This window comes from Ranitomeya variabilis, chromosome 5 (assembly GCF_051348905.1).
Source record: "Ranitomeya variabilis isolate aRanVar5 chromosome 5, aRanVar5.hap1, whole genome shotgun sequence".
Lineage (NCBI taxonomy): Eukaryota > Metazoa > Chordata > Amphibia > Anura > Dendrobatidae > Ranitomeya > Ranitomeya variabilis.
This window is the reverse complement of record NC_135236.1, coordinates 82809691-82836718: the sequence shown is the minus strand read 5'-3', so window position 1 is coordinate 82836718 and position 27028 is coordinate 82809691. Positions and strand designations below refer to the sequence as shown.

At 49.6% G+C, this 27028-nt stretch overlaps 1 protein-coding gene and 1 long non-coding RNA gene across 4 annotated transcripts in view; one reads left to right on the top strand and one right to left on the bottom strand.

The window, feature by feature from the left end:
* LOC143774926 (uncharacterized) overlaps positions 1-11432 on the bottom strand; it is an 87177-nt gene extending 75745 nt beyond the window's left edge. Inside the window, exon 1 of one of the 2 annotated variants that reach the window (XR_013215570.1) lies at positions 11019-11432. This is a non-coding gene — a long non-coding RNA (uncharacterized LOC143774926). Of the gene's footprint in view, positions 1-9760; positions 9891-11018 lie in introns of those variants that run through there. The other variant, XR_013215569.1, reaches the window with a different exon arrangement.
* Positions 8593-27028, top strand: part of LOC143774925 (melanin-concentrating hormone receptor 1-like) — a 49507-nt gene continuing 31071 nt past the window's right edge. The window contains exons 1-2 of one of the 2 annotated variants that reach the window (XM_077262734.1): positions 8593-8782; positions 10310-10971. In XM_077262734.1, the coding sequence (XP_077118849.1) occupies positions 10613-10971 (359 nt within the window). In that variant the 5' untranslated portion in view covers positions 8593-8782; positions 10310-10612. Of the gene's footprint in view, positions 8783-9766; positions 9903-10309; positions 10972-27028 lie in introns of those variants that run through there. The other variant, XM_077262733.1, reaches the window with a different exon arrangement.

Below are 27028 nucleotides of genomic sequence, written 5' to 3'. Positions count from 1 at the left end.
TTTTTTTTTTCCCCTCAAGAGTTTGGCTGCCTAGCCCTTAATTGCTGTCTAGCTGCTTCTTACCTCCTCTTAACCCTTGAATGGCTCTGTGTCCACCTGTTTGTAATGGATCTTCAGAGTATAACTGCAGGTTTGAATAATCTCGCCACGAAGGTACAAAATTTGCAAGATTTTGTTTGTCATGCACCTGTATCTGAGCCGAGAATTCCTTTGCCGGAATTTTTCTCGGGGAATAGATCCGGGTTTCAGAATTTTCGAAATAATTGCAAATTATTTTTGTCTCTGAAATCTCGCTCTGCCGGAGACCCTGCACAGCAGGTCAGGATTGTGATTTCCTTGCTCCGGGGCCACCCTCAAGACTGGGCTTTTTCATTGACACCAGGGGATCCTGCGTTGCTCAATGTGGATGCGTTTTTTCTGGCCTTGGGGTTGCTTTATGACGAACCTCATTTGGAGCTTCAGGCAGAAAAAACTTTGATGTCCCTATCTCAGGGGCAAGATGAAGCGGAAATTTACTGCCAAAGATTCCGTAAATGGTCTGTGCTTACTCAGTGGAATGAGTGCGCCCTGGCGGCGACTTTCAGAGAGGGTCTCTCTGATGCCATTAAGGATGTTATGGTGGGGTTCCCTGTGCCTGCGGGTCTGAATGAGTCCATGACAATGGCTATTCAGATCGATAGGCGTTTGCGGGAGCGCAAACCAGTGCACCATCTGGCGATGTCCACTGAGAAGTCGCCAGAGAGTATGCAGTGTGATAGAATTCTGTCCCGAAGCGAGCGGCAGAATTTTAGACGGAAAAATGGGTTGTGTTTCTATTGTGGTGATTCTACTCATGTTATATCAGCATGCTCTAAGCGCACTAAAAAGCTTGGTAAATCTGTTTCCATTTGCACCTTACCGTCTAAATTTATTCTATCTGTGACCCTGATTTGCTCTTTGTCATCTATTACCACGGACGCCTATGTCGACTCTGGCGCCGCTTTGAGTCTTATGGATTGGTCCTTTGCCAAACGCTGTGGGTATGATTTAGAGCCTTTGGAGACTTCTATTCCTCTGAAGGGGATTGACTCCACCCCATTGGCTAATAATAAACCACAATACTGGACACAAGTAACTATGCGTATTAATCCGGATCACCAGGAGATTATTCGCTTTCTGGTGCTGTATAATCTACATGATGATTTGGTGCTAGGATTGCCTTGGCTGCAATCTCACAACCCAGTCCTCGACTGGAGAGCTATGTCTGTGTTGAGCTGGGGATGTAAGGGGGCTCATGGGGATGTACCTGTGGTTTCCATTTCATCATCCATTCCCTCTGAAATTCCTGAGTTCCTGTCTGACTATCGTGACGTCTTTGAAGAATCCAAGCTTGGTTCGTTACCTCCGCACCGAGAGTGCGATTGTGCCATAGATTTAATCCCGGGTAGTAAATACCCAAAGGGTCGTTTATTTAATCTGTCTGTGCCTGAACATGCTGCTATGCGAGAATATATAAAGGAGTCCTTGGAAAAGGGACATATTCGTCCATCGTCATCTCCCTTAGGAGCCGGTTTTTTCTTTGTGTCAAAAAAAGACGGCTCTTTGAGACCATGTATTGATTATCGGCTTTTGAATAAAATCACTGTTAAATATCAATACCCATTGCCGTTGCTGACTGATTTGTTTGCTCGCATAAAGGGGGCCAAGTGGTTCTCTAAGATTGACCTTCGTGGGGCGTATAATTTGGTGCGAATCAGGCAGGGGGATGAGTGGAAAACCGCATTTAATACGCCCGAGGGCCACTTTGAGTATTTAGTGATGCCTTTTGGTCTTTCTAATGCTCCGTCAGTTTTCCAGTCCTTTATGCATGATATTTTTCGCGATTATTTGGATAAATTTATGATTGTGTATCTGGATGATATTCTGATTTTTTCGGATGACTGGGACTCTCATGTCCAGCAAGTCAGGAGGGTTTTTCAGGTTTTGCGGTCTAATTCTTTGTGTGTGAAGGGTTCTAAGTGTGTTTTTGGGGTACAGAGGATTTCCTTTTTGGGATATATTTTTTCCCCCTCTTCCATTGAAATGGATCCTGTCAAGGTTCAAGCTATTTGTGATTGGACGCAGCCCTCTTCTCTTAAGAGTCTTCAGAAATTTTTGGGCTTTGCTAACTTTTATCGTCGATTTATTGCTGGTTTTTCGGATATTGCTAAGCCATTGACCGATTTGACTAAGAAGGGTGCTGATGTTGCTGATTGGTCCCCTGATGCTGTGGAGGCCTTTCGGGAGCTTAAGCGCCGTTTTTCCTCTGCCCCTGTGTTGCGTCAGCCTGATGTTGCTCTACCTTTTCAGGTTGAGGTCGACGCTTCTGAGATCGGAGCTGGGGCAGTGTTGTCGCAGAAAAGTTCTGACTGCTCCGTGATGAGGCCTTGTGCCTTCTTTTCCCGTAAATTTTCGCCCGCTGAGCGGAATTATGATGTTGGGAATCGGGAGCTTTTGGCCATGAAGTGGGCTTTTGAGGAGTGGCGCCATTGGCTCGAGGGGGCCAGACATCAGGTGGTGGTATTGACTGACCACAAAAATTTGATTTATCTTGAGACCGCCAGGCGCCTGAATCCTAGACAGGCGCGCTGGTCATTATTTTTCTCTCGGTTTAATTTTGTGGTGTCATACCTACCGGGTTCTAAGAATGTTAAGGCGGATGCCCTTTCTAGGAGTTTTGAGCCTGACTCGCCTGGTAACTCTGAGCCCACAGGTATCCTTAAGGATGGAGTGGTATTGTCAGCCGTTTCTCCAGACCTGCGGCGGGCCTTGCAGGAGTTTCAGGCGGAGAGACCTGATCGTTGCCCACCTGATAAACTGTTTGTTCCTGATGATTGGACCAGTAGAGTCATCTCTGAGGTTCATTCTTCTGCGTTGGCAGGTCATCCTGGCATTTTTGGTACCAGGGATTTGGTGGCAAGGTCCTTCTGGTGGCCTTCCCTGTCACGAGATGTGCGAGGCTTTGTGCAGTCTTGTGACGTTTGTGCTCGGGCCAAGCCTTGTTGTTCTCGGGCTAGTGGATTATTGTTGCCCTTGCCTATTCCTAAGAGGCCTTGGACGCACATCTCGATGGATTTTATTTCAGATCTGCCTGTTTCTCAGAAGATGTCTGTCATCTGGGTGGTGTGTGACCGTTTTTCTAAGATGGTCCATTTGGTTCCTCTGCCCAAGTTACCTTCTTCTTCCGAGTTGGTTCCTCTGTTTTTTCAAAATGTTGTTCGTTTGCATGGTATTCCTGAGAATATCGTTTCTGACAGAGGGACCCAATTCGTGTCTAGATTTTGGCGGGCATTCTGTGCTAGGATGGGCATAGATTTATCTTTTTCGTCCGCTTTCCATCCTCAGACGAATGGCCAGACCGAGCGGATTAATCAGACCCTGGAGACATATCTGAGGTGTTTTGTGTCTGCTGACCAGGATGATTGGGTTGCTTTTTTGCCATTGGCGGAGTTCGCTCTCAATAATCGGGCCAGCTCTGCCACTTTGGTGTCCCCGTTTTTCTGTAATTCGGGGTTTCATCCTCGATTTTCCTCTGGTCAGGTGGAATCTTCGGATTGTCCTGGAGTGGATGCTCTGGTGGAGAGATTGCATCAGATCTGGGGGCAGGTGGTGGACAATTTGAGGTTGTCCCAGGAGAAGACTCAGCTTTTTGCCAACCGCCACCGTCGTGTTGGTCCTCGGCTTTCTGTTGGGGATTTGGTGTGGTTGTCTTCTCGTTTTGTCCCTATGAGGGTCTCTTCTCCTAAGTTTAAGCCTCGGTTTATCGGCCCGTATAAGATATTGGAGATTCTTAACCCTGTTTCCTTCCGTTTGGACCTCCCTGCATCCTTTTCTATTCATAACGTTTTTCATCGGTCATTATTGCGCAGGTATGAGGTACCGGTTGTGCCTTCCGTTGAGCCTCCTGCTCCGGTGTTGGTTGAGGGTGAGTTGGAGTACGTTGTGGAGAAAATCTTGGACTCTCGTGTTTCCAGACGGAGACTCCAGTATCTGGTCAAGTGGAAGGGATACGGCCAGGAGGATAATTCTTGGGTGAATGCATCTGATGTTCATGCCTCCGATCTGGTTCGTGCCTTTCATAGGGCCCATCCTGATCGCCCTGGTGGTTCTGGTGAGGGTTCGGTGCCCCCTCCTTGAGGGGGGGGTACTGTTGTGAATTTGGATTCTGGGCTCCCCCGGTGGCTACTGGTGGAATTGAACTGGTGTCTTCATCTTCTCTGTTCACCTGTTCCCATCAAGATGTGGGAGTCGCTATATAACCTTGCTGCTCTGTTAGTTGCTTGCCGGTCAACAATGTTATCAGAAGCCTCTCTGTGCTTGTTCCTGCTCCTAGACAACTACTAGATAAGTTGGACTCTTGTCCATGTTTGTTTTTGCATTTTGTTCCAGTTCACAGCTGTAGTTTCGTTACTGTGTCTGGAAAGCTCTTGTGAACGGGAATTGCCACTCTGGTGTTATGAGTTAATGCCAGAGTTTTAAAGTAATTTCTGGATGGTGTTTTTTGATGGGGTTTTCGGCTGACCATGAAAGTGTCCTTTCTGTCTTCTGCTATGTAGTAAGTGGACCTCAAATTTGCTAAACCTATTTTCATACTACGTTTGTTATTTCATCTCAACTCACCGCCAATACATGTGGGAGGCCTCTGTCTCCTTTCGGGGTATTTCTCTAGAGGTGAGCTAGGACTAATATTTTCCTCTGCTAGCTTTATTTAGTCCTCCGGCTGGGCTGGGCATCTAGAATCAACGTAGGCATGCTACCCGGCCACTGCTAGTTGTGCGTTAGGTTTAGTTCATGGTCAGCTCAGTTCCCATCTTCCAAGAGCTAGTTCCTATATATGCTTATGCTATGTTCTCTTGCCATTGAGATCATGACAGTCACATGGGCGACGCAACCAATCACAAGCCGTGACGTCACGGGAGGCTGGACACGCGCGCATTTTAAAATGCGCGCTTGTCCAGCCTCCCGTGACGTCACGGCTTGTGATTGGTAGCGTCGCCCATGTGACTGCGACGCAACCAATCACAAAGCCGGGACGTAATTTTAAAATCCTTAAGGACCTGAAATTACGTCACGGCTTGCTGTGATTGGTTGCGTCGCCCATGTGACTGCGACGCAACCAATCACAAGCCGGGACTTCACGTAAAGGAAAGAAAAGCGCAAATTTTAAACAAAGAACGCTGCCGCTTCCCTCGGTAAGGTGCAGGCTGCGTCGGAGAGGTGAGTATAGCAATATTTTTTATTTTAATTCTCTCTTTTACACATTTTTACATTAATGTTGTTTCGATACCGATACCCGATACCACAAAAGTATCGGATCTCGGTATCGGAATTCCGATACCCGCAAGTATCGGCCGATACCCGATACTTGCGGTATCGGAATGCTCAACACTACTCAGAATCACCGGGATCCGTTGAAGTGTTCCAGAGTTATAACCTCATAAAGTGACAGTGGTCAGATTAGTAAAAATGGGCCTGGTCATTAAAGTGTAATCCACCCTCAGAGGTAAAGGGGTTAAAGGAACAGAAGGATATAACCATAATGGTGAGATGACTGCACCAAACGCCTTAATAAATTTGCAGCGATCTCCTGTAATGTATATTTACATATATGACAATCGTCAGGAGCGGACCGGTAATGTATTTATATATTCTCACATTTCCCATTAAATAACATTGCTGGATCATCTTTCCTTAGAACTCTGGGTTGTGCAGTTCCTCTGTTATTCCTCCTGGATACCTGGTGTATCCCTATACAATGTGGCTCTGTCAGCGCTGTTTGGACTGTGTCAGTCTATGTAGCCCCTGACTAGTAACACCCGGCTGTCAGTGTATTCACATATTTCTAGAAGGAATAGCAGAGTGGCACACAAAGTTCTAAGAACAGATGGATTTGCTAAAACAAACATATTAGGAGCCAAGAGAACCTTATTAACTAATTAGGGGCATAGTCAGTGTTAGGGCTCTTTCTGATGTTCTCGTATGAGCACGATTCGTGGTTTTCACAGACAGCATTCGTACCTATGATAGTCTACAGGGCCAGTCACGTATCCATGATCTTTTGTGGACCGTGTGACTGTTTTTGATTACATTGTCATGGCTGTCCAGTGTCCAGTCACAACATATTGAAGACCTCTTCAGCAAATTCTGCGCTCCCAAATCCAAATGCCCCTCTGCCTTCTGAGCCCCACAGTGTGCTGAAATCACATTTAGCATCCACATGTTTGGCAGGAGTATAGTTTCCAAAACTGAGTCACTTGAAGGGAAATTCTGCCTTTCTAGCACTTTTCTAGGACTCTGGATATGGAGTCCACAAACTATTCTAGAAAAAGCTGGACTCGAGGAGTCAAATCGCGCTCCGTCCCTCCCGAGTCTTGCCATGTGGCTAAGTAATACTGTACAGCCACATATGGGGTATTTCTACATTCATCAGAAATTGTGTGACACAATTTGGTGCCATTTTTAATCATTTCCCAGTGTGAAAATGTAAAATCTGGGGCTAAAACAAAATTTTGGTGGTAAAAATGTAATTATTATTTTTTTACTGCCTAATGGTATAAAATTTTGTAACACACTTGTGCTGTCAATATGATCACTGGGCATCTAGAGGAATTCATTGAGAGGTGTAGTTTGTAAAATGGGGTCAATTATGGGGGTTCTGCTGTTCTGACACCTCATGAACTCTTCCAGTGGCACCTGCAAACCATAACAGTAAAATCTGGCCCTCCTTCTCTTCGGAGCTTTGCACTGTGCCTGAAAAGTAGTTCCCGATTACCGTTGTTAAAAATAAAAAAAATTTCCCACCTCTATGCACTGAAGTAGGGGTCGGGAGGTGGGAGGGACTATGGGCGTGTGGAGCAGTGAATATTAATTTCTCTTTAGTAGAGGGCACAATAACTACAACCGCCAGCTCCTGCAGTGGCTGGACAATTATGTGAGGTTGGAGCGCCCCCGTAGGGCAGTGGGGTACTCGGTACCGGGTCCTTCGGTTCTCAAGGGGGATGTCACGGTGGCTGACCCGGTCCGTGGCCCTAGGGACGTCCGTTGTAAATGGGGAAAGGTCTTTAAAGGGATATGTTCATGACGCCACATGTGGTATTCGGTCAGGGTGACCGACGCTGCTTTTAGGGGTCCGCTGGGGTGATGTTATGGCAGCTAAATGGTATACCTTCCCACAGGTGAAGTATGTCCCCAGGGCTTCCCAGTGTGTAGATGGTGGATGGTGAGAGGTCAAGTGAATAACGAGGACACAAGGTTGCAGTCTCTTTACCTTTTTACTGAAGGCTTCAGCGTCCGCAGTCCAGAGCACCAGATCACAGGGCAAGCAGAGTCCGGCCGGTCTGAAGGCAAATCCAGAGTCCCCTTATCCAGGTGGAAATCAGTAGCCTTCCTCTAGCGCCTGGGTGTTGTAGTACCTCCCTGCTGAGCGTCTCGGTAAGGTCCTCACAACTGATGTTGGGGTTCTAGATGTTATGTCTCTTTCTCTGTCCCCCAGATGGAATGGATAGGACAAACCCGTATGACTGGTGGTCTGAGGCTTTTTACAGGGACTCTAGCACGCCCCGGCCCCCACAAGTTGCCACCGTGCCTCCTGGGTATGGGTCGAGCAGCTAATATGGAATTAACTGTCCTGCCGGTCTCTGGAGCAAGGCTTGGAGACGATTACTCCCTCCGTATTCCGGCTACCGGATCCTGTGCCTCAGAAAGGAGGCAGCCTTTTGCAGGGCAGAACTCCTTCTGGTTTCCTCTCCTTTTGCTATGACTTTGTTTCTCACCCTCTACAATACAATTCACTGCTCATGTCTTTCTTAGGATGCTGCCGCACTCCGGGCCGACGCAGCTCCGTGGCCTTCTGTCTAGGTCTCTGACAGGATCCCACCCGTTAGGGACCCACTACCCGAGCTCAGATAGCAGCTCACTGGGTGAAGCCCAGTCAGCTTCTGCCTAACTTCCTATCCAGACCACCAGTTTTACCTAATTGTGAAGAGTGCCCTAATAAATAGGAGCATAGCTCCCCCTGGTGGGCTGGAGTGTGAAGTGGGATGTATGGTTCTAGATACCTGGTAAAGAGATCTCCTTTATTGCCTTCAGACGTAACATCACTCCCCCTGGTGGAAGAATGACATTACTGCAACGACCAGAACCCTGGGGCGCTGCATGACCACTATTAAAAGAATAAATATTCACTTCTCAACACGCTCATAGTCCCGGGCGTGGGGAGCAGTGAGTATTCCAGCAGCCATGCATACCAGGATAGGGATGACGGGGCCATGCATACGGGGATAGGGATGAAGGGGTCATGCATACCGAGATGGGGATGAGGGGGCCATGTATAGCAGGATGGCGATGAGGGGTCATGTATACCAGGATGGCGATGAGGGTACCATATATACCAGGGTGAGAAGGAGGGGCCATGCACATGTATACTAGAATGGAGATGAGGGGACCATATATACCAGGATTGGGGACATTACTACAGAATTAACCACATTTCTTGCTTAAATGTTTTTTTCTTCCTCTAAAACCTAGGTGCGTCCTATGGTCCGGGGCGTCTTATAGTCCGAAAAATACGGTAATTATAAACTCAAATACTGGACTTCTGCAGGGACTTGGACCGTACCCCATTTTCCCCACTGGTCTCCTCATTTCCTCTTCTAGATTGCATTTCATATGACCAGGGTTCTAAAGAGCCTCGTCAGAATGGGGCAGAGTCGCATCTCAACGGATCGTGTCTCCAGGGATTGGGGAGTTATCTCCTGTCCCGGAGGTAAGGGATCATTTCCAAATATATCCCACCCTCTTTAGGGGAAAATGTACTTTAATGTAGTACAGTGGATGAAATTGTTCTGTTTTGCATACTGTATTATAAAATTCTCACGTACACAGAGCTTAAATACAGAAAAAGTAGGGCGGACCCTGGAGTAAATTCCACCTGTGGGCCGAACGAGAATACTAGTGAACTGATCTGGACCACATTATAATACCTTTCTACCACCTAAAACCTGCTCATTAGAGCATATTCCAGGAAAACATATTTCTAGAATAGTCTGGCAAGCTAAGATGAGAAGCAAAGCAAAATATGGGTTAACGAAAAGAAAACAAGACAGAGGGAGAAGAGTAAAAAGAAGAATGGAAAAGAATATCTTATGGGTAGGATGTAAAAAATAGAGAACATGGAAATTAAATGTAGAGTATAGATAGCAGCAAAGAGAAAGAAAGAGATAAACCGGAAAAAAAGAGATGGGTTAATGTGGGCGAGGAGTAGAAGCGGATTAATAGAAAGGAAATGGAAAAAGCGGAATAATACAAATATGAAGGCAGAAAATTGAAAAAGACTAAGAAACTCGAAAAGAGTGGAGGGCTTGAATAAAGAGAACTATCACAATGAGAGTGCAGGATGAGAGCGCAATAATGAGACACTAATGGATAGAGTGGAGGGGTGACAGAATCTGAGAATGAAGCAGGAAATGAATGAGGGTGGATAGGATGACTAAAAGGAAAAATGAAGGGTGGGAATGAAAGAGGCAATGTGAGCCGGTCTATACAGAGGGGGCAGCAGAAGTGATCGGAAGCAGAAAATGGACAAGTACAACCAGAAAGCAGGGGGAGGAGAGACAGAACACAATGAACAGAATACAGGAGAGCAGCTGTAGAAAAGGCAGGAGAGAGACCTGGGTCTATTAGAAGAGGGAGGGAAAAAACACTCAGGGACAGATTTAAGTAGATTAGTATGTACAGTCCTTACCTAGCAGCCTTCTCATTTCTTGTTATTTTTCATGCACTTGCAAGCAACAAGTCCCAGGTCCTGGTAGCAGGGATCTAGTCTGGGTGTCACATACTTCCATGCAGGCACAGACATACAGCAGCTCTCAGACACAGCTGGGGAGGTAAGCTACTGGCACAGACATGTCATCTATGGATTTCTAGATGGGATTGATTGAGGCAGGACATATGTGCTTATAATGTGTCTATGGCATTGTAAAATGTGGAGTGATATGATATGTATGGATGCCATATGTGCTCCCTCCAGGCTCTGTACGGATGGGTTGCGAGAGGCAGACTATATATATCAGCAGATTTCTGTGCTGCAGAGTGAATGGCATTTGTTAATGCAGTGGAGCTGCAGTGCCCGGAGTTGTAGGATGTATGCGGCAGTGGGTATATATAGGGTGGCAATGCATGTATATGGGGTATATATTGTATGTAGTCACTGCTGGCACAGACTCGTACAGGTGACTGATCCACGCGTGGGAGGGAGGTGATTAACTACCATTCTGTCCTTCTTTTATTTCAGCTTTCGGTCTGGAGGAAAAGTGAGAAATGGTGATAAGGAGACAGATAGAAGTGAATGAGTTCACACCTAGGATATGAAGAGTAAATAGTGGGATGTGTGAGAATGAGGGGTTCGCTCTGTATGTATGTATCCTTATAACCTCTCGGCCAAACTGGGCTCTTCGCCTACAAGATATTAAGAATTATTACAGTGAAGGACCATCTCTTCAAACCCCCCCTTTGGGATGGACTATGACAATCTAAGAGGGATCAGGACAAGCTCCAACATCCACGTCGTGACCCCTGTACACACAACAGTAGCAGCATGACACCATCCTTGCCTCTGATGCCAACGACTCTGCCCCCTGCCTCCGGTGTATTGTCTGTACGTGGTCCTGGGTGGGGAGTAGTCTATGGAATGATCTGTGGTTGTGGAGTCTTGTGCAATGGACTGGTCTTAGCCGTACTTCTCAGCTGTAGGCACACCTTGGTATCTGACCTGTATGTGGTGAACCTGGCGTTGGCCGACCTCCTCTCTTTACTTGGCATGCCATTACTTATCCATCAGCTGCTCCATGATAGAGGCTGGGTCTTTGGAGACATCCTATGTCGTGCTGTGACAGCCTTGGACTTGAACAATCAAATCACCGGTGTGGGCATTATTACTGCCCTCTGCGTTGACAGGTAATAAGTTTGGGATGCTGTGTGTATTTCTTTTACTTTATTTTTACCTGTAAGACTTTGCTTTGTCTTCTTCTGTTTCTGGGACACTGGTTAAAAATGCCTACAGTGTCCTGAATCCTGAAAGTCAAAACGATATGGCTTTTGGGCCCGTGAGGGTGGAATCACACATCATTATTTTTTCACAAAATTTTGATTGCAAAATCTACACTAAAATTTAGCAACAAACTACAATGCAATATAACGCTGGCCATAAACATTAGTTAGCTGTCGAACGAATGATTGTTTGACTGACAGCTATCTCTCCCTACTCCACGATACACAACAAGGCTTAGTTTCTATGTTCCTTATGAGAGAGTAGCTGCCAAAGTTATTTAGCAACTGCTTATCTCCTCTCTGAACCAAAGGGTTATCTCCTAAGGCCAGGTTCACATTGCGTTAACAGCAGCCTGTTCAACACATGCGTTAACAGCAGCCTGTTCAACACATGCGTTAACGGGCTGCTGTTAACGCAAGTGCCGGTATGTCAGTGCGCTAGCGCAGATAGAGCAGATAGACCAATACTTATGTCTCCTGACATAATCTGTCGGGATACAGTTGGGAGGTTCCCATGCTCATTACATGGTCAGCTGATTTTGACAAAATTGGCGGGTTTGGCCAAACTTTATCTAATTTAGATGGGGGCCTTAAAGTGGTTTTCCAGTTTCTAAAAAACCCCTGTATGCCTTCTGCAGTTTGTGTTAAAAAGACCATCCCCAAGTCAAGCGTTGAGTCTCCACCGCTGCTCTCGGAGTCTGGTATTGTCTGCGGCACTGATGTCATGTTACCCTTGCTACAGCCAATAACTGAGTTTAGCGGCAGAACTTGGGCAGAACTGCTGTGCTCAACTATTGGCTGCAGTATTGTCAGTGTGACGTTAGCGCTGCAGACAGTACCAGACACCAGTTGCAGCGGGTGAGACTCATTCACTCACATTGCATAAACCTCCATAGACTGTAGGCATGCTGCTGATTTTGTGACTCTGCAGCAATCCCTGTACGTTGTAGAAATGTTGCTGATTTTCTCTATTGATTTATTTCATTCCAATTCAATGAGATAAATATGTTGTCAAATTCTGCATCAAAATCTGTGGGTAACACACGAACATTTAAATGGCAAGTTTTGGTACCGATTTTAGGCCAGTTCCACAGTGTAGGAGGATATGCCACCTAGGAACACAAGAAAACAGGGTGACCACCCCGATGAGAGTTACAATTGTAGCCATATTGGTTGTTATCCAAATTTACCCAAGAGCAGAAATTACTAAAGGTCTCATTCACACGTCACTATTTGGTCAGTATTTGTATGCCAAAACCAGGAGTGGAGCTTAGAGACCAACAACTATAATTGAAAGATTTACTCCTTTTTTGGAGACAATCTTGGTCTTGGCATACAAATACTGATGAAATACTGATCAAAAACACTGATGTGTGAACAAGGCTGGGGGTTTCCTGACTCTGCACTGACAAATGATGAGCAGACACCAGCAGTTTCCTGCCATCTCCCTATTGAAAACACTTGAATGCTCAGACAAGCTGAACATCTACGTGTAAGGTGGACTCAGGGTGCCTTCACTTTGAGTTAAGTGTCCCCGTCATTGCATACGTCCCAAATTTCCAGAAAAATGGGGCCCGGACGCATGTGCCGATGGGGCTATAGACTGTAATGGTGATGGCAGAGCGAACGTGAGTTCTGCCGTTCACTTTTTTTCAGGAGTGTACGTCTACAGGAGGCGGACACTCAGACGCAGTCTACTGTAGGTGTACACTCCCGAAAATGATGCACGGCAGAGCGCACGTTCGCTCTGCCATCACCATTAAAGTCTATAGCCCCATCGGCACAAGCGTCAGGACCCCGTTTTGCTGGAGGATTTTGGTCATATGACCCGACGGGGACACAGAACGTGATGTGAAAGCACCCTTAGGAGAGATCGGTGTCTGCCATTCGACTGTTCGACTGACATCTGTCTCATTTGTACCTTAGACATGGTTGACTATCACTGCGAACAATTTAATAGAAGATGGGCACTTAATAACGAAATCCTCCTTTCGGCAGCATTTTAAGCAGCTCAATAGAGCCTTATTGTAATATACTGTATATATTACGACAGAAGCGAGAAACGGTCTGCTACAGCTAAGGCTTTGGGTCCTTTTGCATCTGGCTATTCTTGTGATGTTCATCCAACATTGTAAAAGATGAAAACTGTAATCTTTTCGATATTGGAGAAGTGTCAAGTCTTGGCTGATGGCACCGAGGGGACTCATGCCATTTTATATAAGATTGTGTAGCACAAAACAGACATGGTATATAAAGCTACATCGCTGGGCGACATATATAAAATAGGGGCAAATTATAGAAGTAACCAAGACATTTAGGCTGGTTGGTTGTTTTTTGTTCTTCTTCCAAAGAATGGACCCCCGAAATAGATCTCATAGGGGTATAAGACAAATCGAAGACTTTGCTTCTTATTGAGTCACGGCATAATTATTATCTGGAATGTGTTGGGTACATTTATTTTACTTGGAAAAGAAGGAGGAGGCAATGCCCTTTAAGTGCAGTGTTGCAGAAAACCTACTTTCATACAAGGTATTAGGAAAAAGACAATGATACTTAGAGTTGCCCTAGAAACTGGAAGAAAGTAGGAGAGTTTGCCATTAATAACGGGGTGATCTATAAAAAAAAAATCACATAATCATGAAAAACAATCTACTGGTAACGACTTTGTATGACACTTTAAGGGTGACAGCTATAAGTAGTCAGGTCCTTTTTTTTAACAGGGAGAGTAAATTAGACTTAATATGAGGTTTTGTCCTTGATCCAGCTGTGCAGATAACAGCTATTGTGTGCATGACATTCAGGGGTACATGTAACAAAAGCGTTTTTGCGATTAAAGGATTTTGTAATTAAAAGTGGCACTAAATTCACCAGAGTCACAAAATTCACAAAACTGCTGCTTGGATATAAATTTGGCACTTACTCCCAAAGCAACGGAATGAAGGATATTATACAGCAGTACTGAACAGTGTAACTGTGAATCCAGCTCTGGGGGGAGAATATACAAGCTCTATGCAGATGTCATCCTTGGCTAGATTGGAAGCTAAAACCCCTAACCACTGGACTGGTCTATGAGTGTGACTGCACAGAGGGGTCTATGAGTGTGACTGCACATAGGGGTCTATGAGTGTGACTGCACATAGGGGTCTATGAGTGTGACTGCACAGGGTGGTCTATGAGTGTGACTGCACAGAGGGGTCTATGAGTGTGACTGCACAGAGGGGTCTATGAGTGTGACTGCACAGAGGGGTCTATGAGTGTGACTGCACAGAGAGGTCTATGAGTGTGACTGCACAGAGGGGTCTATGAGTGTGACTGCACAGAGGGGTCTATGAGTGTGACTGCACAGAGGGGTCTATGAGTGTGATTGCACAGAGGGGTATACGAGTGTGATTGCACAGAGGGGTATACGAGTGTGACTGCACAGAGGGGTATACGAGTGTGACTGCACAGAGGGGTCTATGAGTGTGACTGCACAGAGGGGTCTACGAGTGTGACTGCACAGAGGGGTATACGAGTGTGACTGCACAGAGGGGTATACGAGTGTGACTGCACAGAGAGGTCTATGAGTGTGACTGCACAGAGAGGTCTATGAGTGTGACTGCACAGAGGGGTCTATGAGTGTGACTGCACAGAGGGGTCTATGAGTGTGACTGCACAGAGGGGTCTATGAGTGTGACTGCACATAGGGGTCTATGAGTGTGACTGCACAGAGGGGTCTATGAGTGTGACTGCACAGAGGGGTCTATGAGTGTGACTGCACAGAGGGGTCTATGAGTGTGACTGCACAGAGGGGTCTATGAGTGTGACTGCACAGAGGGGTCTATGAGTGTGACTGCACAGAGGGGTCTATGAGTGTGACTGCACAGAGGGGTCTATGAGTGTGACTGCACAGAGGGGTATACGAGTGTGACTGCACAGAGGGGTATACGAGTGTGACTGCACAGAGGGGTCTATGAGTGTGACTGCACAGAGGGGTATACGAGTGTGACTGCACAGAGAGGTCTATGAGTGTGACTGCACAGAGGGGTCTATGAGTGTGACTGCACAGAGGGGTATACGAGTGTGACTGCACAGAGGGGTATACGAGTGTGACTGCACAGAGAGGTCTATGAGTGTGACTGCACAGAGGGGTATACGAGTGTGACTGCACAGAGGGGTATACGAGTGTGACTGCACAGAGAGGTCTATGAGTGTGACTGCACAGAGGGGTCTATGAGTGTGACTGCACAGAGGGGTCTATGAGTGTGACTGCACAGAGAGGTCTATGAGTGTGACTGCACATAGGGGTCTATGAGTGTGACTGCACAGAGGGGTCTATGAGTGTGACTGCACAGAGGGGTATACGAGTGTGACTGCACAGAGAGGTCTATGAGTGTGACTGCACAGAGGGGTCTATGAGTGTGACTGCACAGATGGGTATACGAGTGTGACTGCACAGAGAGGTCTATGAGTGTGACTGCACAGAGGGGTCTATGAGTGTGACTGCACAGAGGGGTATACGAGTGTGACTGCACAGAGAGGTCTATGAGTGTGACTGCACAGAGGGGTCTATGAGTGTGACTGCACAGAGGGGTATACGAGTGTGACTGCACAGAGGGGTATACGAGTGTGACTGCACAGAGAGGTCTATGAGTGTGACTGCACAGAGGGGTCTATGAGTGTGACTGCACAGAGGGGTCTATGAGTGTGACTGCACAGGGTGGTCTATGAGTGTGACTGCACAGGGTGGTCTATGAGTGTGACTGCACAGAGGGGTCTATGAGTGTGACTGCACAGAGAGGTCTATGAGTGTGACTGCACAGAGGGGTATACGAGTGTGACTGCACAGAGAGGTCTATGAGTGTGACTGCACAGAGGGGTCTATGAGTGTGACTGCACAGAGGGGTATACGAGTGTGACTGCACAGAGGGGTCTATGAGTGTGACTGCACAGAGGGGTATATGAGTGTGACTGCACAGAGGGGTCTATGAGTGTGACTGCACATAGGGGTCTATGAGTGTGACTGCACAGAGGGGTCTATGAGTGTGACTGCACAGAGGGGTATACGAGTGTGACTGTGTAGGGACCGCAGGTAAAGAAGGATGCAGGGACAAATAGGAGCCAGAAAGCAAATAGCGTTTTTTAACTTTCTTTTTAACTTCCAACCAAAAAGATGACAAACGTTTTTCCACGCAGGGAACTTATATACAAGAACACAATCTCGCAGTAAATCCCAATTATTATATGGCCGCCCTGAACTACACCCGTAGAACGCGGCAGCGCCTCACTAGTGACTCCCTACTAAGATAAAGTCAACAACGGTCACTTATCAGTGCTGGTTCAGCGATGTAGTCCTGACGGTGAGGCTCCGACAACGCCGTAGTCCTGATGGCGGAGGAAGGAGGTGTCTTCTGGCGACGGGCCCAGGCGTAGAGTCGAGTCCAGAATGTCTTTTGCGGTGCTGCGTTCCCTCCTGCAGGCGGACGTTGATCCGAGGTAACAGCCTCCCAGTCCAGAGAAGAGTCTTTTTGAGGAGGATTAGGAGAATAATCAGTATCAGTCACATCTGAGACGAAACCATGCGAGTCCGTAGCACTCTCTGGCAAGGTGCTCTCAGGGAGCGCGGTAATACTGTCCCTGAGCTGGTCAGCACTACCCCTCTGCCTGGGGGGTCGCTGACGACGAATGCGTCTCTTTTTGGGGGCTCTGGTAGTTGCCCGCAGTGTCTGTTGCACGTTTTCCCCCTGCTTCCAGCAAGTCTCACTGCGGCCTGCACACTCACAACAACTGCGCTGCAGTTTCCTCTCCTCAGAGATTTCCCGCGCTTCTCTGCCCCTGCTTTCGCGCGTTTTGCTTTTTATCCTCTCCTCTCCCTGCGTCACTCTTCCTCCTGTCACATGAGCCTGGCTTCCCATGCACCCCTCAAATCCGTCCCCGGAACCCCGACTCCCGGCAACAATGGTTCCACCCGTCTGCACAGCTCACCAGGTCCCTGTCCCCTACATTCCCCCACCCTGTATGCTCGCCAGTCCCTGGGCGAGGCCTTCGCACTGACAGGTCGCCCACCTGACGGATTGTTCCACACTTGGGTCTGTCTGGTGTGTAAGTCAGGACTGTAGCGAGTTGGGGGTCTACCGGCAGTAGAACGTTCAGAACGTCGTGGCTCGGGTCCTTGTATAGGGGGTGTTGGGGAAATGTCGTCAGCGGAAGAGTGACTGGTCAGGGGTAGTGTAGTAGTCGAGATAGGGGGAGTATTTTGACGCCGTTCTTCTTCTTCATCATCTTCTTCATCCCACCAATGGTTGTTGGGGGATTCAGTCGTAGGTGGCTCTTCCCTGATTGCGGATTCCGGGGTGTCCGAGTCAACAGAGCGACACAACCGGAGCATGTTGCGATGAAGAATGCGAGTACCTGTACTTCCGAGGGCCTCAGACTGCACTTCATATACAGGTCCATGCGGGTCTATACGGCGAAGCACCCGATAGGGTGTTTTTTCCCAACGATGGTCTAACTTGTTTTGCGGTCTTTGCTCTCGAACGAGTACTCGATCACCTGGCCGGAACTCTGGGGGTTTTGCTGTAGGGGTGCTCCGATGCTCCACTTCCCGAATTCGAGTGTGTACCAGTCGGTGTAAGGTCTGCAGCCGATGCCGATGATCACGCACCCACGAAGCCATCCCTGTTCGGGGGCCTTCTTCCTCCGAAGACAGTTCCAGATCTGTCATGCCTTTTCCTGGGCGCCCAAAGACCACTTCATACGGGGTGCGTCCTGTGACTTGATGAACTCTATTGTTGTAGACCCACACTAGGTCCGACACATACTCCGGCCAGCGGGCCTTCTGATCTTGTTCTAGCGCACGCAGCATTTGAAGCAAAGTCCGGTTAAACCGCTCACAAGCCCCATTTCCCTGGGGATGATACGGTGTGGTGCGTGACTTATCAATGCCGTAGAGGCGATGCAGCTCTTCCATGACTTTGCCCAAGAAACAGGCGCCTTGATCCGAATGTATTCGCCTCGGACAGCCGTAAACTTGAATAAAGTTCTTACAGATAGCGCTCGCCGCCGACTCAGCTGTCTGATCACGGGTAGGGGTGACTACCGCGAATTTTGAAAAATGATCTACCATAACGAGGCAGTGTTCGTAGCCTTGATGCGCTGCTCCAATGGTAATGTAGTCTATCATTAATACTTCAAAAGGGGCAGACGTCGTGATGCTCTGCACAGGCGCCCTTTCCTCCGGTGACTTGGTTAGCTCACATTGTCGACATTGTCTACAGGCAGTTTGTACTTCCGCAAGCAGCCGAGGATGATAGAACCGAGTTTGCAGCCACTTAAACGTCCTCTTCACTCCGAAGTGTGCCCCGGACTCATGAGCTTCTTTAGCAACTGCGGCCACCACGGGCCCTGGTAAGACCATCTGCCAGGTCAGCTCGGAATCTGCCTGAGCCATGGTTAAGTGGCATAAGAGCCCGTCCTGAAGAGTTAGGCGCTCCCACTGCCGCAGAAGAAGGTTCAGGTCTGACGGGAGAGTTTGTCCAGGGCTCCTCACGGGCAATAGACCATTCGTTATCCACTGTCGCAATGGAGCTAGTTCCTGGTCTTCCTGTTGCAGCCGTATCCATTCGTCCCGACTCTGAACCAACAGTCCTGTAGCCGTTCCGTTCCCGGTCTGTTCCCGGCTCACAGCCGTCCGAGTAGCGCCCCCGATGGCGTAGGGGATTTCTTCTCCCTCCAGCTCCTCATCTCGGTTAGTCCTTGGGGGATTCTTCCGCAGACGAGATAATGCGTCAGCATGAACATTCTCCGCTCCTCGCTTGTAAAGGATACGGTATCTGTACTTGGCCATCCGGGCTACCCAGCGCTGTTCTAGGGCACCCAATTTTGCATTTTCCAGATGTGCCAATGGGTTGTTATCCGTGCGTATCAGCACCTCGGAACCGGCCAGGTACTCAGCGAACCGCTTTGTCATAGCCCACACCACGGCCAGCAGCTCCACCTTGAAAGAACTGTAATTGTCTGGGTTCAACTCAGAGTCATGAAGAGACCGACTCGCATAGGCGATCACTCTCTCCCGCCCATCCTGAACCTGAGACAACACAGCCCCCAATCCCTGAGAGCTGCCGTCGGTGTGTAGGATGAACGGTTGCGAAAAGTCCGCATAAGCCAACACCGGCGGCTCCATGAGAGCTGTCTTCAAGTCCCGGAACGCTGCTTCTTGTGACTCCTGCCATTGTATCTTCTTTCCCCGTTCCTTGGGGGAGCTTCCTTTCAGCAGGACTTGTAGATTGTGAGAACGGCGAGCAAAATTCTTCACGAAGCGCCGGTAGTACCCAGCGAGGCCCAAGAACGCCCGTACATCCTTAGCGGTCTCCGGTGTGGGCCACTCCCGGATTGCAGCAATCTTCTCCTGCGATGGCCGGACTCCTTCGGCGGACACCACATGCCCCAGGTACTCGATCTGTTCCCGGAACAAGTGACACTTCTGGGGCTTCACCTTAAGCCCGTATTTCAGCAACCGGTCTAGTACCTGTTCCAGTCGGCACAGATGTTCCTCGAATGTTGGGGCGTAGATGATGATGTCATCCAGATAAATGAGAGTGGCCTCGAAGTTCAAATCCCCCAGACACCGCTCCATTAATCGTTGGAAGGTGCCTGGAGCGTTGGCCAGCCCAAACGGCATTCGATTGAACTCAAATAGTCCCATGGGAAGGATGAACGCTGTCTTAGGACGATCTGCTTCTGTCATCGGGACCTGCCAGTATCCGCTGGCTAGGTCTAAGGTGGAAAAATATTTGGCCCGACCCAGCACGGAGAGAGACTCCTCGATACGGGGAAGTGGATAAGAGTCTCGGACGGTGCATGCATTTAGCTTACGATAGTCCACACAGAACCGGAGCGTGCCGTCCTTTTTCCGCACCAGCACGATCGGGGCAGCCCACGGGCTCTGACTCTCGCGGATCACTCCCTTTTGTAGCATCTGGCCTAACAACGTCTTTACTTCCTGGTACATCTGCGGGGGAATCTGTCTGTACCGCTCCCTGATGGGCACTGTATCTCCGGTCGGAATTCCATGTTCGATGGCCGTGGTACAGCCAAAATCATCTTCATGTTGCGCAAACACTTCAGCATAGTGTCCAAGGAGCCGCTGCACTCGCGAGACTTGTGATGGATCCAGACCCGGCAATTCTGCTCGCATATGTTCCAGAATAGTTTGACCTTTTCGGAACGCTATCAGCTCAGGATCCTGTGTAGACCGGACACTGACCATCCAGGGATCAGGGGAATCCACCTTTAACTGTAAAGTATCTGGAGGAGGCATCACTTCTAACGGTCGTAACACTTTGGCCATCTCACTTCGGACCCGTAGCACGACATCGTGTTCGTCCACATTCACACATCGCACTGGTACGGCCCCATTTTTAACAGTAGCCAGAGATCGGGCCACCAGCAGTCCTGTGGGCAAAGGGGACGTAAAGGTGGGCTCAACCTGCACTTGCACTCCTTCCAGAGGGATGCGAGCTCGGATGGGCAGGGATATAACAGTCTGTCCTGGGGGAAACGTCACTTCTGCTGTCGGGGAGGTGATTACTTTCCCTAGTATGTCTCCCTCCTGAAAGGTCTCTTGCACACGGACTTCCCTCACTAACTGTCTGAACACGGAGCCTTGAGGTGTACTGGTCCCCCACTGATTGAGTGTCTCTTGTGTGGTCTCCCCTAACAGCAAACTGCCAAAGTCCTTCAATACATTCATCCCCAAAGTCACGATATGTTGTGGGCTGGGATCCCCCCGCGTCAACACAACCCCCCGGCGGCCCAGGTCTTTCCCACATAAAGATATTTGCATCCAGGTGACCCCTTCCACTGGGATGGGCAGCTGATTGGCGGCCTGCAACCGGATTACGGGGCCCCATTGGGGTCTGACTGACACAGGGAAGTGTTTTCTAAAATAGGCCTCGGGCATCGTCGTGACTTGAGATCCGGTGTCCACCAGACAACGTACAGCCCGCCCTTCAAACTCTGCCCAAACCAGGGGGCAGCTGGCAACCAAATTTTCGGGACTTTCACCACCCATCCGCGGGGATTCTGACTCCGAGCGTCGTCCCCTTAGCTCGGAGTCCTCTAGTTTAACGGCCGCCGTGACGAGGCCCTCCCTCTCCGGGGGCACTCCCGTGCGAAATGTCCTGCCTCCCCGCAACCATAGCAAGCACCGGGGACCGGATAATATCCTAAACGAGCGCCACGAGCTGGACTCCCAGACCCTTGCCCCCGGGGTAGCTCCCTTGGGCTTCGCGCATTTTTTTTAACTTCGGCCAGTTCCTCTCGGATTTGTTTGAGCTCCTGCCGCATCTCCTGAACCCACGACGGCTCACCCCCTCCTGGTGCAGCGGTCTGGATAACCCGAGCCTCTCCTGTCAGGACCGTCACCCCCCTCTCTTGCTCCCGGGTGCGGGCCTCATTGCCTATGTCGGAGAAAGTCAGGCGCGGGTCGACCCGCACTCGTTCACGTAGAGCCTGTTTGGTCAACTCATCCCGCAGTCCCGTCACCAGTTGGTCGCGCAGGGTCACGTCAACATGTCCCATCCCCATACCATCTTTCCGCACGATTGCAATGTTTAGCTCTTGCAGAGCATTCATGTACTGAGTGACAGTCTCGCCCTCTTTTTGTCGCCGTCCAAACAACCGGGCCCGCAGCTCTCCCACGTCGGTGGGATCCCCGTGCGTCCCCTCTAACACATGTAACACCCCGGTAAAAGTATTCCGCTCTGTGGGGGGTCTCAACATCACTGAATCCCGAGCCTCTCCGTCTAAGGCCATAATGGCCACCTCTGCTTCCAGGGCTGGGGTCATAGGATGCATTCTCAACAGCCCCCTCATCCTTTCAGTCCAGCTCCACAACAACATGTTGCTCCCATTAAACTTGGGCAAATTGTTTAACATGGCCCCCAATGAGAGAGAAGCTCTAGGCCCAGCCCCATCCTCCGTATCTTCTGGCTCCTTCTTTGGATCCTGCATCCTGCCGACTACGCCAAATGTAGGGACCGCAGGTAAAGAAGGATGCAGGGACAAATAGGAGCCAGAAAGCAAATAGCGTTTTTTAACTTTCTTTTTAACTTCCAACCAAAAAGATGACAAACGTTTTTCCACGCAGGGAACTTATATACAAGAACACAATCTCGCAGTAAATCCCAATTATTATATGGCCGCCCTGAACTACACCCGTAGAACGCGGCAGCGCCTCACTAGTGACTCCCTACTAAGATAAAGTCAACAACGGTCACTTATCAGTGCTGGTTCAGCGATGTAGTCCTGACGGTGAGGCTCCGACAACGCCGTAGTCCTGATGGCGGAGGAAGGAGGTGTCTTCTGGCGACGGGCCCAGGCGTAGAGTCGAGTCCAGAATGTCTTTTGCGGTGCTGCGTTCCCTCCTGCAGGCGGACGTTGATCCGAGGTAACAGCCTCCCAGTCCAGAGAAGAGTCTTTTTGAGGAGGATTAGGAGAATAATCAGTATCAGTCACATCTGAGACGAAACCATGCGAGTCCGTAGCACTCTCTGGCAAGGTGCTCTCAGGGAGCGCGGTAATACTGTCCCTGAGCTGGTCAGCACTACCCCTCTGCCTGGGGGGTCGCTGACGACGAATGCGTCTCTTTTTGGGGGCTCTGGTAGTTGCCCGCAGTGTCTGTTGCACGTTTTCCCCCTGCTTCCAGCAAGTCTCACTGCGGCCTGCACACTCACAACAACTGCGCTGCAGTTTCCTCTCCTCAGAGATTTCCCGCGCTTCTCTGCCCCTGCTTTCGCGCGTTTTGCTTTTTATCCTCTCCTCTCCCTGCGTCACTCTTCCTCCTGTCACATGAGCCTGGCTTCCCATGCACCCCTCAAATCCGTCCCCCGGAACCCCGACTCCCGGCAACAATGGTTCCACCCGTCTGCACAGCTCACCAGGTCCCTGTCCCCTACAACTGCACAGAGAGGTCTATGAGTGTGACTGCACAGAGGGGTATACGAGTGTGACTGCACAGAGAGGTCTATGAGTGTGACTGCACAGAGGGGTCTATGAGTGTGACTGCACAGAGGGGTATACGAGTGTGACTGCACATAGGGGTCTATGAGTGTGACTGCACAGAGGGGTATACGAGTGTGACTGCACAGAGGGGTCTATGAGTGTGACTGCACAGAGGGGTCTATGAGTGTGACTGCACAGAGGGGTATACGAGTGTGACTGCACAGAGGGGTCTATGAGTGTGACTGCACAGAGGGGTATACGAGTGTGACTGCACAGAGAGGTCTATGAGTGTGACTGCACAGAGGGGTCTATGAGTGTGACTGCACAGAGGGGTCTATGAGTGTGACTGCACAGAGAGGTCTATGAGTGTGACTGCACAGAGGGGTCTATGAGTGTGACTGCACAGAGAGGTCTATGAGTGTGACTGCACAGAGGGGTCTATGAGTGTGACTGCACAGAGAGGTCTATGAGTGTGACTGCACAGAGGGGTATACGAGTGTGACTGCACAGAGAGGTCTATGAGTGTGACTGCACAGAGGGGTCTATGAGTGTGACTGCACAGAGAGGTCTATGAGTGTGACTGCACAGAGAGGTCTATGAGTGTGACTGCACAGAGAGGTCTATGAGTGTGACTGCACAGAGGGGTCTATGAGTGTGACTGCACATAGGGGTCTATGAGTGTGACTGCACAGAGGGGTCTATGAGTGTGACTGCACAGAGGGGTCTATGAGTGTGACTGCACAGAGAGGTCTATGAGTGTGACTGCACAGAGAGGTCTATGAGTGTGACTGCACAGAGGGGTCTATGAGTGTGACTGCACATAGGGGTCTATGAGTGTGACTGCACAGAGGGGTCTATGAGTGTGACTGCACAGAGGGGTCTATGAGTGTGACTGCACAGAGAGGTCTAGGAGTGTGACTGCACAGAGGGGTATACGAGTGTGACTGCACAGAGGGGTATACGAGTGTGACTGCACAGAGGGGTATACGAGTGTGACTGCACAGAGAGGTCTATGAGTGTGACTGCACAGAGGGGTCTATGAGTGTGACTGCACAGAGGGGTCTATGAGTGTGACTGCACAGAGAGGTCTATGAGTGTGACTGCACAGAGAGGTCTATGAGGGTGACTGCACAGAGAGGTCTATGAGTGTGACTGCACAGAGGGGTCTATGAGTGTGACTGCACATAGGGGTCTATGAGTGACTGCACAGAGGGGTCTATGAGTGTGACTGCACAGAGGGGTCTATGAGTGTGACTGCACAGAGGGGTCTATGAGTGTGACTGCACAGAGAGGTCTATGAGTGTGACTGCACAGAGGGGTCTATGAGTGTGACTGCACAGAGTGGTCTATGAGTGTGACTGCACAGAGGGGTATACGAGTGTGACTGCACAGAGGGGTATACGAGTGTGACTGCACAGAGAGGTCTATGAGTGTGACTGCACAGAGGGGTCTATGAGTGTGACTGCACAGAGGGGTATACGAGTGTGACTGCACAGAGGGGTATACGAGTGTGACTGCACAGAGGGGTCTACGAGTGTGACTGCACAGAGGGGTCTATGAGTGTGACTGCACAGAGGGGTCTATGAGTGTGACTGCACAGAGGGGTCTATGAGTGTGACTGCACAGAGGGGTCTATGAGTGTGACTGCACAGAGGGGTCTATGAGTGTGACTGCACAGAGGGGTCTATGAGTGTGACTGCACAGAGGGGTCTATGAGTGTGACTGCACAGAGGGGTCTATGAGTGTGACTGCACAGAGAGGTCTATGAGTGTGACTGCACAGAGGGGTCTATGAGTGTGACTGCACAGAGGGGTCTATGAGTGTGACTGCACAGAGGGGTCTATGAGTGTGACTGCACAGAGAGGTCTATGAGTGTGACTGCACAGAGGGGTCTATGAGTGTGACTGCACAGAGGGGTCTATGAGTGTGACTGCACAGAGGGGTCTATGAGTGTGACTGCACAGAGGGGTATACGAGTGTGACTGCACAGAGGGGTATACGAGTGTGACTGCACAGAGAGGTCTATGAGTGTGACTGCACAGAGGGGTCTATGAGTGTGACTGCACAGAGGGGTCTATGAGTGTGACTGCACAGAGAGGTCTATGAGTGTGACTGCACAGAGGGGTCTATGAGTGTGACTGCACAAAGGGGTCTATGAGTGTGACTGCACAGAGGGGTCTATGAGTGTGACTGCACAGAGGGGTCTATGAGTGTGACTGCACAGAGGGGTCTATGAGTGTGACTGCACAGAGGGGTCTATGAGTGTGACTGCACAGAGGGGTCTATGAGTGTGACTGCACAGAGGGGTCTATGAGTGTGACTGCACAGAGGGGTCTATGAGTGTGACTGCACAGAGGGGTCTATGAGTGTGACTGCACAGAGGGGTCTATGAGTGTGACTGCACAGAGGGGTCTATGAGTGTGACTGCACAGAGGGGTCTATGAGTGTGACTGCACAGAGGGGTCTATGAGTGTGACTGCACATAGGGGTCTATGAGTGTGACTGCACAGAGGGGTCTATGAGTGTGACTGCACAGAGGGGTCTATGAGTGTGACTGCACAGAGGGGTCTATGAGTGTGACTGCACAGAGGTCTATGAGTGTGACTGCACAGAGAGGTCTATGAGTGTGACTGCACAGAGGGGTATACGAGTGTGACTGCACAGAGGGGTCTATGAGTGTGACTGCACAGAGGGGTCTATGAGTGTGACTGCACAGAGAGGTCTATGAGTGTGACTGCACAGAGAGGTCTATGAGTGTGACTGCACAGAGAGGTCTATGAGTGTGACTGCACAGAGGGGTATACGAGTGTGACTGCACAGAGAGGTCTATGAGTGTGACTGCACAGAGGTCTATGAGTGTGACTGCACAGAGGGGTCTATGAGTGTGACTGCACAGAGGGGTCTATGAGTGTGACTGCACAGAGGGGTCTATGAGTGTGACTGCACAGAGAGGTCTATGAGTGTGACTGCACAGAGGGGTCTATGAGTGTGACTGCACAGAGGGGTCTATGAGTGTGACTACACAGAGGGGTCTATGAGTGTGACTGCACAGAGAGGTCTATGAGTGTGACTGCACAGAGAGGTCTATGAGTGTGACTGCACAGAGAGGTCTATGAGTGTGACTGCACAGAGGTCTATGAGTGTGACTGCACAGAGAGGTCTATGAGTGTGACTGCACAGAGGGGTATACGAGTGTGACTGCACAGAGGGGTATACGAGTGTGACTGCACAGAGAGGTCTATGAGTGTGACTGCACAGAGGTCTATGAGTGTGACTGCACAGAGAGGTCTATGAGTGTGACTGCACAGAGGTCTATGAGTGTGACTGCACAGAGGGGTCTATGAGTGTGACTGCACAGAGAGGTCTATGAGTGTGACTGCACAGAGGGGTCTATGAGTGTGACTGCACAGAGGGGTATACGAGTGTGACTGCACAGAGGGGTATACGAGTGTGACTGCACAGAGGGGTCTATGAGTGTGACTGCACAGAGGGGTCTATGAGTGTGACTGCACAGAGAGGTCTATGAGTGTGACTGCACAGAGAGGTCTATGAGTGTGACTGCACAGAGGGGTATACGAGTGTGACTGCACAGAGGGGTATACGAGTGTGACTGCACAGAGGGGTCTACGAGTGTGACTGCACAGAGGGGTCTACGAGTGTGACTGCACAGAGGGGTCTACGAGTGTGACTGCACAGAGAGGTCTATGAGTGTGACTGCACAGAGGGGTCTATGAGTGTGACTGCACAGAGGGGTCTATGAGTGTGACTGCACAGAGGGGTCTATGAGTGTGACTGCACAGAGAGGTCTATGAGTGTGACTGCACAGAGGGGTCTATGAGTGTGACTGCACAGAGGGGTCTATGAGTGTGACTGCACAGAGGGGTCTATGAGTGTGACTGCACATAGGGGTCTATGAGTGTGACTGCACAGAGGGGTCTATGAGTGTGACTGCACAGAGGGGTCTATGAGTGTGACTGCACAG